A 13675-nucleotide genomic window follows, 5' to 3' on the forward strand; every position below is an offset into this window, starting at 1 on the left:
GACACCACACATCTTTTTATAAGTATATTATAAGGTATTGTATTAGTCTTGTTTTACTGTAAGTGTAAATGTAAAAGAGAATAAAACACATACCCAATAATTATAATCAACGTTTATTTGTGAGTAATATTCTGGCCGCTTATGCTTTCGGTGTGTCAATGTTCATGTCTATGGACTCCCGTAATCAATTAAAACAAATGTCAGCCCGTCACCACATCATCTAAAACTATAATACAGTTAATAGTATTTTCGATGAATAATTGAATTTAATTGTAAAAAATATTCTGTCAGTATACATAATTCTATTACTAAATCATGTGTAATAATTAACTTATAATTTGAGGATAGAATTCCTTAACATAAGTCTTAGTGAGGAGAAATATGTTCTATTCGTTCATTGATTGCCAGGTGTACTGTTCATTGCATTTGAAGTCCTTCCAGGCTGCGAAATCGATGCTGGGAATATTCTCGCAGCGACTTATTCTGTTTCTGAAATAAAAATAAAAGAAGTCGCTGATAACAGAGTACATAGTTACTTTCCGCCTCATAAATGGTACAGAAGATATAATTACAGATATAATTATAAGAAGAATAGGTTAGAAGAAGTTTAAAAGTGGCACCTGTGACAGAGAAGCTGAGAAGTGCGCGTTTGGAATGCTATGGACATGTGATGAGACGAAATGAAAATGAGGTTGGTAAGAAAACGTTAACTATGAATGTGGAAGGATATAGAGGAAGAGGTAGACCTAAGAAGAAATGGATGGATTGCGTGAAAGACGATATGGGTAAGAGGGGAGTGAGCGAAGAATTGGTATATGATAGAAGAGTATGGAAGGAGAAAGCATGTTCCACCGACCCCAGGTAACTGGGAGAAGGGCAAGATAATGAATGAAATGGTACAGAAGACAATTAAAACCCTACGGTCGTTTATTAACCAAAGGCTCTGACAAGTAAGCATTGCGAGAATATTAGAATTGAAGGTTTGATTTGTAGGGCAGCCGTTGTACTATATTGTAACTATACTTGAGACCTTAGAACTTATATCTCAAGGTGGGTGGCGCATTTATGCCATAGATGTCTATGGGCTCCAGTAAGCACTTAACACTAGGTGGACTGTGAGCTCGTCCACCCATCTAAGCAATAAAAAAAGAATTGAGACTTAGATATCATGTCTCAAAGTACATAGCTGATGCCGGTTGCATTGTTTATGTCAATAGGCTCCGGTAAACACTTAACACCAGACATGCGGTGACCTTCACTCGTCTTGACAACTAGGAATGATCTTGGCGATAAACTTTTGAGAAGAGATGAAAAACGAAAAAATTATGCAACAGTATGTATTTTTTTTATTTTTTGCATATAATATGTATATACGAGCTCACGTCACCTGGTATTTATTGATTACCGGAGCCCATAGACAACACGACGACGTAAATGCCGCCACCCACCTTGAGGCGTGATGATATTTCAAGTCTATGGTATAACGATATGGTAGTTACTGATATTAGGACCTCTTGTGAGCCCGCACGCGTAGGGACCACCACCCTACCTATTTCTGCCGTGAAGCAGTAATGCGTTTCGATTTGAAGAGTGGGGCAGCCGTTGTAGCTATACTGAGACTTTAGAACTTATATCTCAAGGTGTTGGCGCATTTACGTTGTAGATGTCTATGGGCTCCAGTAACCACTTAACACCAGGTGGGCTGGCTATGAGCTCGTCCAACCATCTAAGAAATAAAAAATAAAAAAGTCTGTTCCGCCCTTGAAACTGAAACGTATTTCTTCTTCATGGCTACCTACCCTTTTATTGTGTAACGGTTATGTCACTCGTCAAACTGGAACGCATGACTAATCTACGACAAAAATTACCAGGTTCGTGGTACCTACTACTATGTGCTTCTACTACGGTCTACCATAAATAATCAGGTACATTTATTAATTTTGTGGATTTAAATTTTTCCGTCACGGAAATAATTCATGAACATGTGTGAGGTACGTCTTTAATTAGAAAAAATGGCACCCGCCTGCGGGATTTGAATACTGGCACAGTCGCATTGCTCAATTCGAGTACACCGGGCCTTTTATGCTTTACGCCACGACGATTTACGAATTACTTCGAATCCGAAATACCGTTGTAATTGCAAATGGAATATTTTTCTAAAAAGCTAACATTACACGAAATCATGTATACCTTGAATGTGGTCTCAGGAACGCTTGAGGCTGTATTTCGGTGACCTTATCGCCAACGTCACAAAGGATTCGAGCTATACTAGCTTTCCTTATTTCGAAAAGTTGTTCTGGAATGAAAATTACAATTTAATGCGGGATAACCACGGGATTCATCACAAAGACTGATCCCGCTGCATCCAGCTGATTCCCGCGACCCTCAAAGGGCGATAGACACCTTGTGGAAGGCCTACAAACGCTACATCTTCCGGTACGCGGTTTTCACCCGAGAAATTTTCGGCCCCAGCCGGACATATCTAATATTAAATAATTCTTCTTCTTAGTCGTACACTTCGGTTCGTTTTATTGGTTGATTGTGACTTTTAGGAGGCTATTTAATAATAGGTACTCACGTAAACTAAAGGCGTTGGGTCTTTCCGAGCTCTCGTACCAATGTCTATCAGATACAATATTGCGGACTAGCTGTTCCACAACCAAGCAGTAGAAGGTTGGCGGCACGAAACCACCTTTAATGCGCCTCTCAACCCAAATACCGGCCAAGAGGTCCATGTCTTCAACATCTTCGTACAAATCTCTGAGTATTTCGATCCTCTAAAACACAAAAATATCGTTTATTTCAATGGCGATTCCAAATTGGATGCTTTGTCTACAATTGGATATGTTCTATCTAGGTAAAGTATCAATTAGACTTACAAAAAGCAAAAAAAGTACAAAATACTTATCGACTAAAACAAATGTAATAAAATATGAAAACTCGCTCTCAAAACAGTTACTGATCAATCGAGAAAGAGTAGCTTTTTTAATGAATAATGCTTCCTTTCTTTCTGACGCAAAAGAACATTAAAGTGTGTTATATATGAAGTTATATGTGAAGTGTAATATGGATGCAAAATCTGAAGTAAATGAAGTAAATAAATAAAAATAAATATGCTATAGACCTCGGGGTCAATTACTCCTTCCAGGTCTCCCCATTTCTTGATCGTTTTACCGAAGCAAAATTCGTGGTATTTAACGTAAGGCTGGAATCCAAAATATCTGTTCTTGGAGATGTCGTTTGTCATCAGATCTGATGCTCTTTGGTGAGGACCCAAGCCGATATCAACGATCTGAAAATAATAATATAAAACAACATAAGCTCAAGAGACTTCGTCTTCTGCAATATCTATCATAGGAGGGAAGAGAGGAAATTTGAATCTGAGTGAAGTTCTTGAATTTGTGGAACGATTTAGTATTAATGCATTTGATTCTGAGCCATGTTTGAAGACTAGTTTATCGGCAAATATTGTACCGAAAAGAACAAAAAAACTAGACAGACAAGAATGCCAATGAATGGATAATTCGTTTAAGCATACATACATCAGGATCAGCTGTATGGTCAATATTAGCACTGCCTTGTCTGAAAGCTCCTTGTGTTATATAATCTATGTTATTGTCTACATCGAAGAAGCCTGTTCTCAAAGTGAGGTTCACTATCGGATACTGTTTGAGATAATATCCCTTTGTGTCGTACATTCTGAAATTTATAAAATTCAATGAAATTTAAGTAATATTGCATTATTCACTATTTCGAATTGTGGACTAATCTCCATGTCAGTAGAACTAGTAGGATTTAAGTCAACAATAAAATGATAGTATCAGATACTAATTAGTTTTACTGTTAATCTGTCAGTCTAGAATATCTCGTTTTGTATACTTTTGATATACTTTTGATAATTATTATCAAAAACAAAATCAGCCTTTAACACAGCTTTTTTCTAACGAAACTAATTCAATTTCAATTTAATGATCGAAATAATTCAAAATTTTTATTAAAACATCTATAAATTCACAATTGAAGAATTATTAAATTGAGATCGGTATTATCAAATAAACACTAAAGGTATATCAAAGGAAGTGTGAAAGTAGCCTCAGTGATTGATAAATTAAAGAGCAGACGGTTAGCGTGGTATGGACATGTGATGCGTAGAGAGGAGATGCATGTGACTGGGAGATGTATGGAAATGGTAGTGCAAGGTAAAGGGGGGGAAGAAATTAACCGAAGAAGACATCGATGGAGTGTGCGAATGACGATATGAGAGAAAGGGGAGTGAGTGTTGAGACGACGGTTGATAGAGGAGAATGGAATAGAAAAATTCGTTTTGCCGACCCCACCCTAATGTGATAAGTTGGAAACAAAGAAGAAGGAGAAATAAAACTAAAACGAAGTAAACAGACTTAAGGGTGCCTTCCTGGACGCTATGGAGCCATCGCAAAACAAACGGGTACTCGAGCGAAACTTGTGGTAGTATTTCAGGATTGTACGCATCTCTGTATCCAAATGAAGGCGATAATACACCATCTCTGACCAAATTGTCACGACCTGGAAAAAATTTTCTCAGTATATTTTGACTCAAATACAGTGTGTTCGCTAGAGCCCATAGACATCAAAATAGAATGCCAAATTCAGACGTGAGGTCATAAGGTACACTGTTTGTGAATGTTGTAAATGCAAGCAATCAAGCAAAAAAGTTAACACAGAAGGATTATAGTTGTATTTCACGCCTAAAGGATTAATTTTAGTTATATTTTATAATATACAACAATAGACAAACATGTTTGGATTTTTTTTTCACTTCAATATTTTATGAAACCAAGAAAAGCGTCACTTTCTGATATGAAGCAAGACAACTAAGATTACGTCCCCATGTCTCAAAGGGAGTGGTAAAATTCCTGTTGTGAAGTCTATCAGCCTAAATAATATCTTAAAAACAGGTAAATGTTGAGATCCTCGGCTCCTCTAGAGCAATAATAAACATATAGACGTCAGTGGTCTTGGCAGTTTAATACATTCTGTTTCATAAATTAACGAAGATATTTATTCACATATAGTTCGGTGTTCTTGGGAAATTAATTATAATCAGAAGTATTTAAGTACAGCTTAAGCAATGCAACCTACCACACTGCTTAAAAATGTAAAACTAAAGAATCCAATAAAGAAAGGTATTTTATCATCCTTACCCAAGAAAAGAGGTAACAGCTCATAAAAATATATCTGTAGAGCTACAGCGATATTTATATCTCTCGCTGTATTAAAGATCGTATTGTCATCCCAACACGGGTTGATCTTTGCCAATTGCTCCGCGATGAAATTGTGGTGCCTCCAAAACCAAATACTCATTAAATTGACACTAGCAAGTGTATTGCTACCAATATCGGCTGTCGAAAAACAGTATGATTAATAAAAGCTTAGCATGTGGATGATACTGCAATGATTAATTATTATTAAAGTTCTCTAAATTCTCTGTTTCTCAACGAGAGAAAGTTGTTAAGTCACCTAGTGTAGCAGATCGAGACAACGCACTACAAAAATTTGATTATGATGCTTTCATTATTGCGTAAATTTAAAAATTAAACTTATAAATAAAATGATTGATTCAATGGCGTTTTTGTCCATTCATGTTTGGCTCTTGATTAATTTACTTGAAATAGTTAAAGTTTTGGAGAGTTGTTGCTTCAGGGATTTTTTTTATAAAACATTTTGCTAATTAGCAATACTTGAAATCTCTTCTTTCTTTTTTTAATCAAAGCATTTCACATGTGTCGTGAAGTGATGTTAACATTTATTCACGCACAAATATTAAGTGTCTCGGAAATATTTAATATTTTTTTAATCATAATAGCCATAATATATGAGACAAGATCCGTTAAAAATGAATGGCCGTCTCGTAAACTTGAATTAGGATAATGCCAAACCAATTGACGGCTTTGACCGCTAAGTTTCGTGTTTATCAAAGATATCAGGTGAACAAACTCAACTAGATGAATTAAGTAGCAAAATTCACGATAATATATTCGGATTTCCATAAATAAATATTTTCTAATGAGCCAAAGATATTAACATAATTCAAATTGCCTTTCGTGTTTGCAAATTTAATTACCGTTTTATAGTTAAAAATTAAAAATAAAAACATTCACAGTTTATTTTGCAAACACATAGCAACACCGTGTGACGTGGGAACGTGGCTAAATATCGATTACAGTACTGTGTGCGAACGCCTGAATGACACTTACGTGTTGCATGACATCTTGTTTCTCTAGGCTTGTCGTTTAAAAAGCAAAGGTTAGCTTGAGATTTGGTACTTGGAGGCCAGATTCTTCCATTAGAATTCTCATACTTCAGTAAGCCTCCTTTGAATAGTCTTCCGTTTGCCAGTAGCGATTTTAAAACGCTCCCATATATCATCGATAGGTCGATCAGAGGTGTAGACGATACGATCTGTCACGAAAAATGTGTTTGATATTTTATCTTTAATGTATTTTAAATTATTACAGCTTTACTTGCTTGTAAGTTAAATAATTATTAATCAATAGTGAGTAAGCTACGAATGATATTTACACATAAATACCGCAGGCAGGTAGTAGGTAGTAGGCTCAGCCCCCGGCCCAAGAAAGAGAAAAAAAAAGGTACTGATTTTTCTGATGAAATACGTACTTAGCAAATATTGAGGAGTAACATCCACGGTGAAGGAATAACATCGTGTAATGAAAATCAAACCCGCAAAACTTATAATTTGTGTAAATACTAGGTAGGGGGTATGGCAGAGAGTTTTGTGAGTCTGCACGGATAGCAACCACTACCCTGCCTATTTCTACGGTGAAACTATAATGCGTTTCGAATCGAAGGGCGAAGCAGCTGTTCTACTGTGAGACTTTGAACTCATCTCTCTAGGTCGGGAGTGGCGTTTACCTTGTTTATGTCCATGGGCTCTAATAACTTAACACCAGGTGGACGTGAGGTCGTTCATCCATCTATACAAAAAAGTGTGTCCCGTAGTAAAGTAAAACAAGCTTGTTGTGCCGATGAGTAGGCTACATAAGATACGAAATTCATTCGGGTGTTTGTCTGTGCGCCTGTACAACAAAATCCCACAAGATGTTCAGAACCTACATATACATAGATTTAAGAAAAATATTAAAGAACATCTGTGCAATAAAGCTTACTATAAAGTCAATAATTATCTAGAAAATTGCACAAAGTAGGAATGAGTTGCTCGCCCCGGGCATTTTAATATTGCTATAATTGTTACGTCATAATACTCATTGTAAAAATAAATATTTAAAAAAATAATCTAATATTTAAAAAAAAAAAGTAAAAAGACATGCCCGCTGAGTTTCTTGTCAATTCTTCTCGGGACGGAGGCTAGTTTTTGTGAATTGGCCGTAGTTCTTTTTGACGTTCAACAAGTATGTACTTTCATTTATGTTGAATAATTTTTTTTTTGATTTGATTTGATTTGATTTGAAAGGTGAATAAATACCACTGAAGTAGGAAACCTATGGAAATGAAACGTCAACAAAAAATTCGTGCCACTGTGACGTCATCTGGCCACAAAACATGGCGGCTTTAGTGCTGCCCAGAAGATTTTAATGTTAGTAGGTTTTATCGATAAACGTTCTTGGCTTATTTTATTTTAAATATTGTTGAGTATTAATGTATTTGTAGAATTTATACTTTAATAGGAAGTAAGTATATTGTTATGTGCAAAGATGATGTGATTTAGATATTATGTGAAATCTAAGACGAGTTCGTGCTTCAAATTTTCCAAGTAAACGATATGACGATTTTTTAAATTTGCTACACTGATTTTATAAAGTTGTCGTTTTCCGCAAAACATAAAAATATGGCATAGTACAGTGCCATCAGCCCATTTCTAGCATGCTGAATGCTATCGTATTTTGAGTACGTGTTTTTCTGAGACTATTACAATCTATTTTAATTGTTTTGCTGACTCTAAAGTCCGTAACACACTACCGCAGTGCACCTCAAGGAAGGTGCACCGCACTACCGCACCGCACGCAAATTTTAAACTTATCAAGAGACCGCCTGATAAAAAAAACACCTACAGAACATTTATTCGTTAATGAAATTACAAACGTCATTCCTTGTGACTTCCTCTCTAAAATCACTTAATTAATAAATATTTAACGAATTTACAATAGTGTTTTACTCACTGCGGAATAAAACTATTTTATTTATATAGTTCCGAAGAGATTTTGTCGGTAGCCTTTTTCCCGAAATATCTAAACAGAATGTCTAAATATGTTTTAATGACATATTTTAAAGAGGAATTTATGATTAGTGTCATGATGAATAGATTCCGACCGAAAAATTGTGTCCGATATTTCGGATTCAAATATATTCAGTGTATAATTTATGTTTCGGATGAGGGCTCCATAATGAATTTAAATATATATAGATAATAGTTTTGGGGCATCGACTTTCTTGAGATCCTATAAAATATGTTTTAATTATTATTTTTGTATGTTTTAAGCATGATAAATTATGAAATTTTAAATAATCAATCATATTAAATCGATATCAAAGTCAATAAATAATGTACAACCCAAAACAGACGGCCGAACTGACGTGACAATGACATTTGGCGCGCTAAACATGGCGGATTTTCGGCCTCATTAGACGGAGACGGAGATATTTACGTATATTCATGTTTCATTTTATGTACGCACTGAAATACTGTTATATTGTTTTCCTGCGAGTTAAAGTGCTGAGTAAGAACGAGATAGATATATGTTTATATATGTGCCTTCAAAATGGGTGCTATTTATATAAGCAATTGTACGTATAGAACAATATGTCGTGTCCCTACTATATAGGTCTATGATAAATACTCGCTTGGATGTTATTTGACAGTGACAGTGCCAGACAGTGTTACGTCATTAAAGAAGGAGTGTATCTCGTGTCCGTCACATACCCTTTCTGGAACTGTTCCATTTTTCACACAGCCAGTGGACTGAAAAGACTCCGGTCGCGTCATGTTCAGACACCTGATGTCTGAGAAGCGGTGCACCGGGTCATCATCAGGTATTTTGTTCTGTACACAATCTCTATCAGTTTTTCCTTTGGCCGTACAGCAATATGGCTTCCATAAAATATATTTAACTGTTGAACATTAGATAAAATTAGACTGGATAGTTGTGAACATTTTTCTCGCCATTAGGGTTAGTAGTTGTAGTTAGTGCTATTTGTAGGCTGGGGTAATCACTTAGCAACATGTGATCCGTGAGCTCGACTACCGATTTTAGAAAACAAGAAATGTGTGGTCTAGAACTAATTCCCAATGCTAACTTCAAATTTGCTTTTATGCTTCCTCCCGATATTGATATGATTGTTTGTACATATTTAACTGAACCCTTGAAAGTAATTTTCATCGACTTTAATACGTCTAATTAACTTGAAAATTTTGCCTTCAATACAATAATATTATAAGATCACTCTAATACTTTAACCAGTATCTCACCCAGCTTAACCCAGTACTACTAGGATTTAAAACGGTTTTTAAACTACAATACATACATTTTTTTATGGCGACTTGCTTTGAAGAGGATTTACCATAGCGGATCATGAATCTAACCAATTTATTAGTTAATAAGTACATAGTTATACATAATAAGTATATACATGATTACCTGTATCATGAAGAGACACTACATCAGCAGACATGAAAACGAAATCATGAATCGCTAGTTGAGTAAACAATTGGCTGGAAACCTTGCCCACACTCCACAGATTGGTTCTTAAATACCTTGGAGTGGGCATAGCATTTCCGGATTTCGCCGTTTTCGGTTCAAAATCTGTTGATAAATAAGCTTTTTACAAATGAATTAGTATCGCCGGATATTCTCCGTGAGTGGCGATTTCGATCGTCTTGATGCCCTTGCTAGGGCCTGTTTTAGAAAAGCCGTCAGAGCCCGCATGCACGTCCGATGAAGCTAGGATAACACGTCAAAGCTAGTAGCATAGTTAGGCAAAACAGGAAGGTTCCACTATCCTGGTCGTTTCTGTCCTGATCCATCACGGGTTCCGATTTGACGCTTGGCATAGCCGTTACACGATACATTGAAGATTTCGACCTCATATCTCCAGGTGGGTAGAAGCATTCAAGTTATGATGCATATAAACCTTTATAATCACTTATATTTTTTTTTTTTTTCTTTTTTTTTATTGCTTAGATGGATGGACGAGCTCACAGCCCACCTGGTGTTAAGTGGTTACTGGAGCCCATAGACATCTACAACGTAAGTGCGCCACCCACCTCGAGATATAAGTTCTAAGGTCTCAGTATAGTTACAACGGCTACCCTACCCTTCGAACCGAAACGCATTTCTGCTTCACGGCGGAAATAGGCGGTGTGGTGATACCTACCCGTGCGGACTCCCAAGAGGTCCTACCACCAGTCAAATTATATGTATATGTATATAGTTATATGTATTATTATGAAACTAGCTTTTGCCTTTTCCACGCGCACGGAGTCACAACTCCGTCCGCGTGGAATAGTTACTTTGGCATAACGCAAAATTTTACCCCCACTTCATTTACGTAGAAAGTGAAAATATTTTTGAATTATAGAATATTAAGGAGCTATTTAAACCCCTATTTTGAAACATTCTTTATTGGTGCTCCACTTGTAATTACCTTACCGTGATATTATATAGCCTGTAAGCCTTTATCAGTAAATGGGCTATTTAATACTGAAAGAATTTTCCAAATCGGACCAGTTGTTCCTGAGATTAGCGCGTTCAAACAAAGAAACTCTTGAGCTTTATAATACAGTTTACCCTATTTCATTTCCACGTTTTTTTTTCCTACCTAAGCTGATACCCTTAGGAGGCTATTTCAGCGTAACCTTAGCTAGTAGGTGAGCTCACGGAGCCCAAACCGGAGTGATGCTAACACTGACCCTAGCAAGAGCAGTGCTTCGCAGAATCTACCACCGGATCGGAAACGCGACCCACGAATCGAAACTCAATGGGCGGTATCTATGGTTTAATTCGCTCGTCGAGCCTTTCGTCGCAAGCGACCGGTGCTTGTGATACCTAAAAGCACTGTTAATGGATCGGGAAGATCCGTAATGACGTGTTTTGGAATGACCTTTATCGTAAACAGCTGGTAGGACTCTGACGAATGGAGTATGACTGGCGCCTCTGGTTGGGTGTTGGAGATTATTGCAGGAGCCATCAACCCGCCGGCCTTCGTTCGGGTCACAAGGTTCGAACTCTCCAACACACCAACTAAATAATACATAATACTATGGTTGATAGAGTTGGTGTTAAAGTAGCAGAATTACATATGGGCGCCATGAATTAATTTGTGTGTGTAAATTATATAAATATTTTCATTGCTTAATTATGGATGGACGAGCTCATAGCCCACCTGGTGTTAAGTGGTTACTGGAGCCCATAGAATCTACGACGTAAATGCGTCCCACCTTGAGATATAAGTTCTAAGGTTTTAAAATATACTTAGTCTGGCCATAAATACTGTTACAATTAAAAATAAACAAAATATTACATTTGAATTTGGAATCTGTCATTTTAATATGATTGCTTATTAAGTTTTCTCATTTTGGCGCTAATACATTGTACAATATTTTGCGATATTAAATTAGAGTGGGGTGATAAATAGACCCGAATCGCTGTGATTGCATTACACAAAGTAGGTATGGAACCAAATGCAATTTTTAAAACTCTCCATACGCGTGGTATTAGTAAAATGTTTGTATACCGGGCTATTAATAGGCGCAATAAGATCTCCTCTGTTTGTGACAGCAAAAGATGTGGCTATCCACGTAGTGTTCGTACGAAAAAACTGGTCAAAGCAGTAAGAGAAAGAATTCGAAAAAATCCTGTCCGAAAGCAAAAGATTTTATCTCGGGAGATGAAGATAGCACCTAGAACCATGTCGCGTATTTTAAAAGATGACTTAGGACTTGCAGCCTATAAAAGACGTACTGGTCATTTCTTAACTGATAATTTAAAAGAGAACAGGGTGGTAAAATCGAAACAACTACTGAAGCGGTACGCAAAGGGAAGTCATAGAAATTTTTTGTTTACGGATGAGATTTTTTTTACAATTGAGCAATTGAGCTCACAACTGAGCTATAAGGAACCTTCCCAATCAGTCGACAGAGTGCAACGTGAGCACTATCCGACTACAGTGATGGTTTGGTGGGGTATTAGCTATGAAGGAGTGACTGAGCCATACTTTTGTGAAAAAGGTATCAAAACATCGGCACAAGTATATCAAGATACCATTCTTGAGAAGGTAGTGAAGCCCGTTAACAACACCATGTTCAATAATAAAGAATGGTCCTTCAGCAAGACTCGGCGCCAGGTCATAAAGCTCGGTCTACGCAGTCTTGGTTGGAAACGAACGTTTCGGACTTCATCAGAGCTGAAGACTGGCCGTCATCTAGTCCCGATCTTAATCCGCTGGATTATGATTAATGGTCAGTTTTAGAGAGTACGGCTTGCTCTAAATGCCATGATAATTTGGAGTCCCTAAAACAATCCGTACGATTGGCAGTGAAAATTTTTCCCATGGAAAGAGTGCGTGCATCTATTGATAACTGGCCTCAACGTTTAAAGGACTGTATTGCAGCCAATGGAGACCACTTCGAATAAGCTTTTAATACTTTAAATTGTTTTATATTTATGTATTAAACTAACACACTGTAAAAGTAATAAATGTTATTTGCAATAGAATTTTTTTTCCTTTGTCTCAGTATTTATGGCAAGACTAGGTAGTTACAACGGCTGCTCCACCCTTCAAACAGAAACCCATTACTGCTTCACTTGAGAAATAGGCAAGGTGGTGGTACCTACCTGTGCGGACTCACAAGAGGTCCTACCACCAGTAATTACGCAAATTAGAATTTTGCGGATTTGATTTTTATTACAGGATGTTATTCCTTTAGCGTGAAAGTCAATCGTGAACATTTGTTAAGTGTGTATTTTATTAGAAAAATTTGTACCCGCCTGCGGGATTCGAACACAAGTGCATCGCTCAACACGAATGCACCGGACGTCTTAACATTGTTACAAAAAACGTTTTAAAAATAGCATAATCAAATAAAATAATAATTATACTAATTAATCATGAGATCAATGATCAACTTATTTAAATATGTAGGAAAAAAAAACTTACAAAGTGTTATTCGCTTTGTCGTGTTGTTTCACTTCATCTTTGCTAATAACATTACCCGTGTAAGAATCATAAAATATGCAATTTACTGTAACGGCGAATAGAGAAAAAAAAACAAAAATAATCATGTTTTTTTGCCGACGCGTCCTTCTCCATACAAAATAAGTTGTTAATGAAAACAGATATTCATTCTCACATCCTAATATAACTTTGTGTGACCATTAAGTTTCAACAAAACTGGTTATTGTAATCTGTATGTTGATAATCTATATATATAAAAATGAATTGCTGTTCGTTAGTCTCGCTAAAACTCGAGAACGGCTGGACCGATTTGGCTAATTTTAGTCTTTAATTATTTGTGGAGGTCCAGAGAAGGTTTAAAAGGTTAGGTAAATATGAAAATGTTCGGAATTAAATAAAAATAACAATTTTGTTTTTCCTTTGATGTGCCCCCCGTCGGATGGATTCCTTTTGTTTGTTTTAAGTTTATTTTATACAAAAGTTTAGA

At 36.4% G+C, this 13675-nt stretch overlaps 1 protein-coding gene across 1 annotated transcript; it reads right to left on the reverse strand.

Moving 5' to 3' along the window:
- Positions 1–247: 247 nt before the first annotated feature.
- LOC149500279 (peroxidase-like) lies at positions 248–13327 on the reverse strand. The gene is made up of 12 exons (XM_089736730.1): positions 13171–13327; positions 11116–11255; positions 9654–9818; positions 8939–9126; positions 6237–6441; positions 5184–5381; positions 4401–4545; positions 3543–3699; positions 3125–3292; positions 2579–2777; positions 2191–2296; positions 248–489 (listed from the first exon to the last, which is right to left on the reverse strand). Exons 1-12 carry the CDS (start codon positions 13293–13295, stop codon positions 387–389), a joined length of 1899 nt encoding a protein of 632 aa, XP_089592856.1. The 5' UTR covers positions 13296–13327; the 3' UTR covers positions 248–386.
- Positions 13328–13675: the final 348 nt, after the last annotated feature.

The sequence above is a fragment of the Bombyx mandarina genome, chromosome 22 (genome assembly GCF_030267445.1).
Source record: "Bombyx mandarina strain Sakado chromosome 22, ASM3026744v2".
Taxonomy (NCBI): domain Eukaryota; kingdom Metazoa; phylum Arthropoda; class Insecta; order Lepidoptera; family Bombycidae; genus Bombyx; species Bombyx mandarina.

What these genes read in the sequence shown, in the direction of transcription:
- LOC149500279 (XM_089736730.1), bottom strand. Translation starts at nt 13,295, where the DNA reads ATGATTATTTTTGTTTTTTTTTCTCTATTCGCCGTTACAGTAAATTGC. An exon ending in GACAAAGCGAATAACACTTT is followed by an intron (nt 11,256 to 13,170) that starts GTAAGTTTTTTT and finishes TGTATTATTTAG; the next exon opens with TTGGTGTGTTGGAGAGTTCG. An exon ending in ACCCAACGCCTTTAGTTTAC is followed by an intron (nt 2,297 to 2,578) that starts GTGAGTACCTAT and finishes TTTTCATTCCAG; the next exon opens with AACAACTTTTCGAAATAAGG.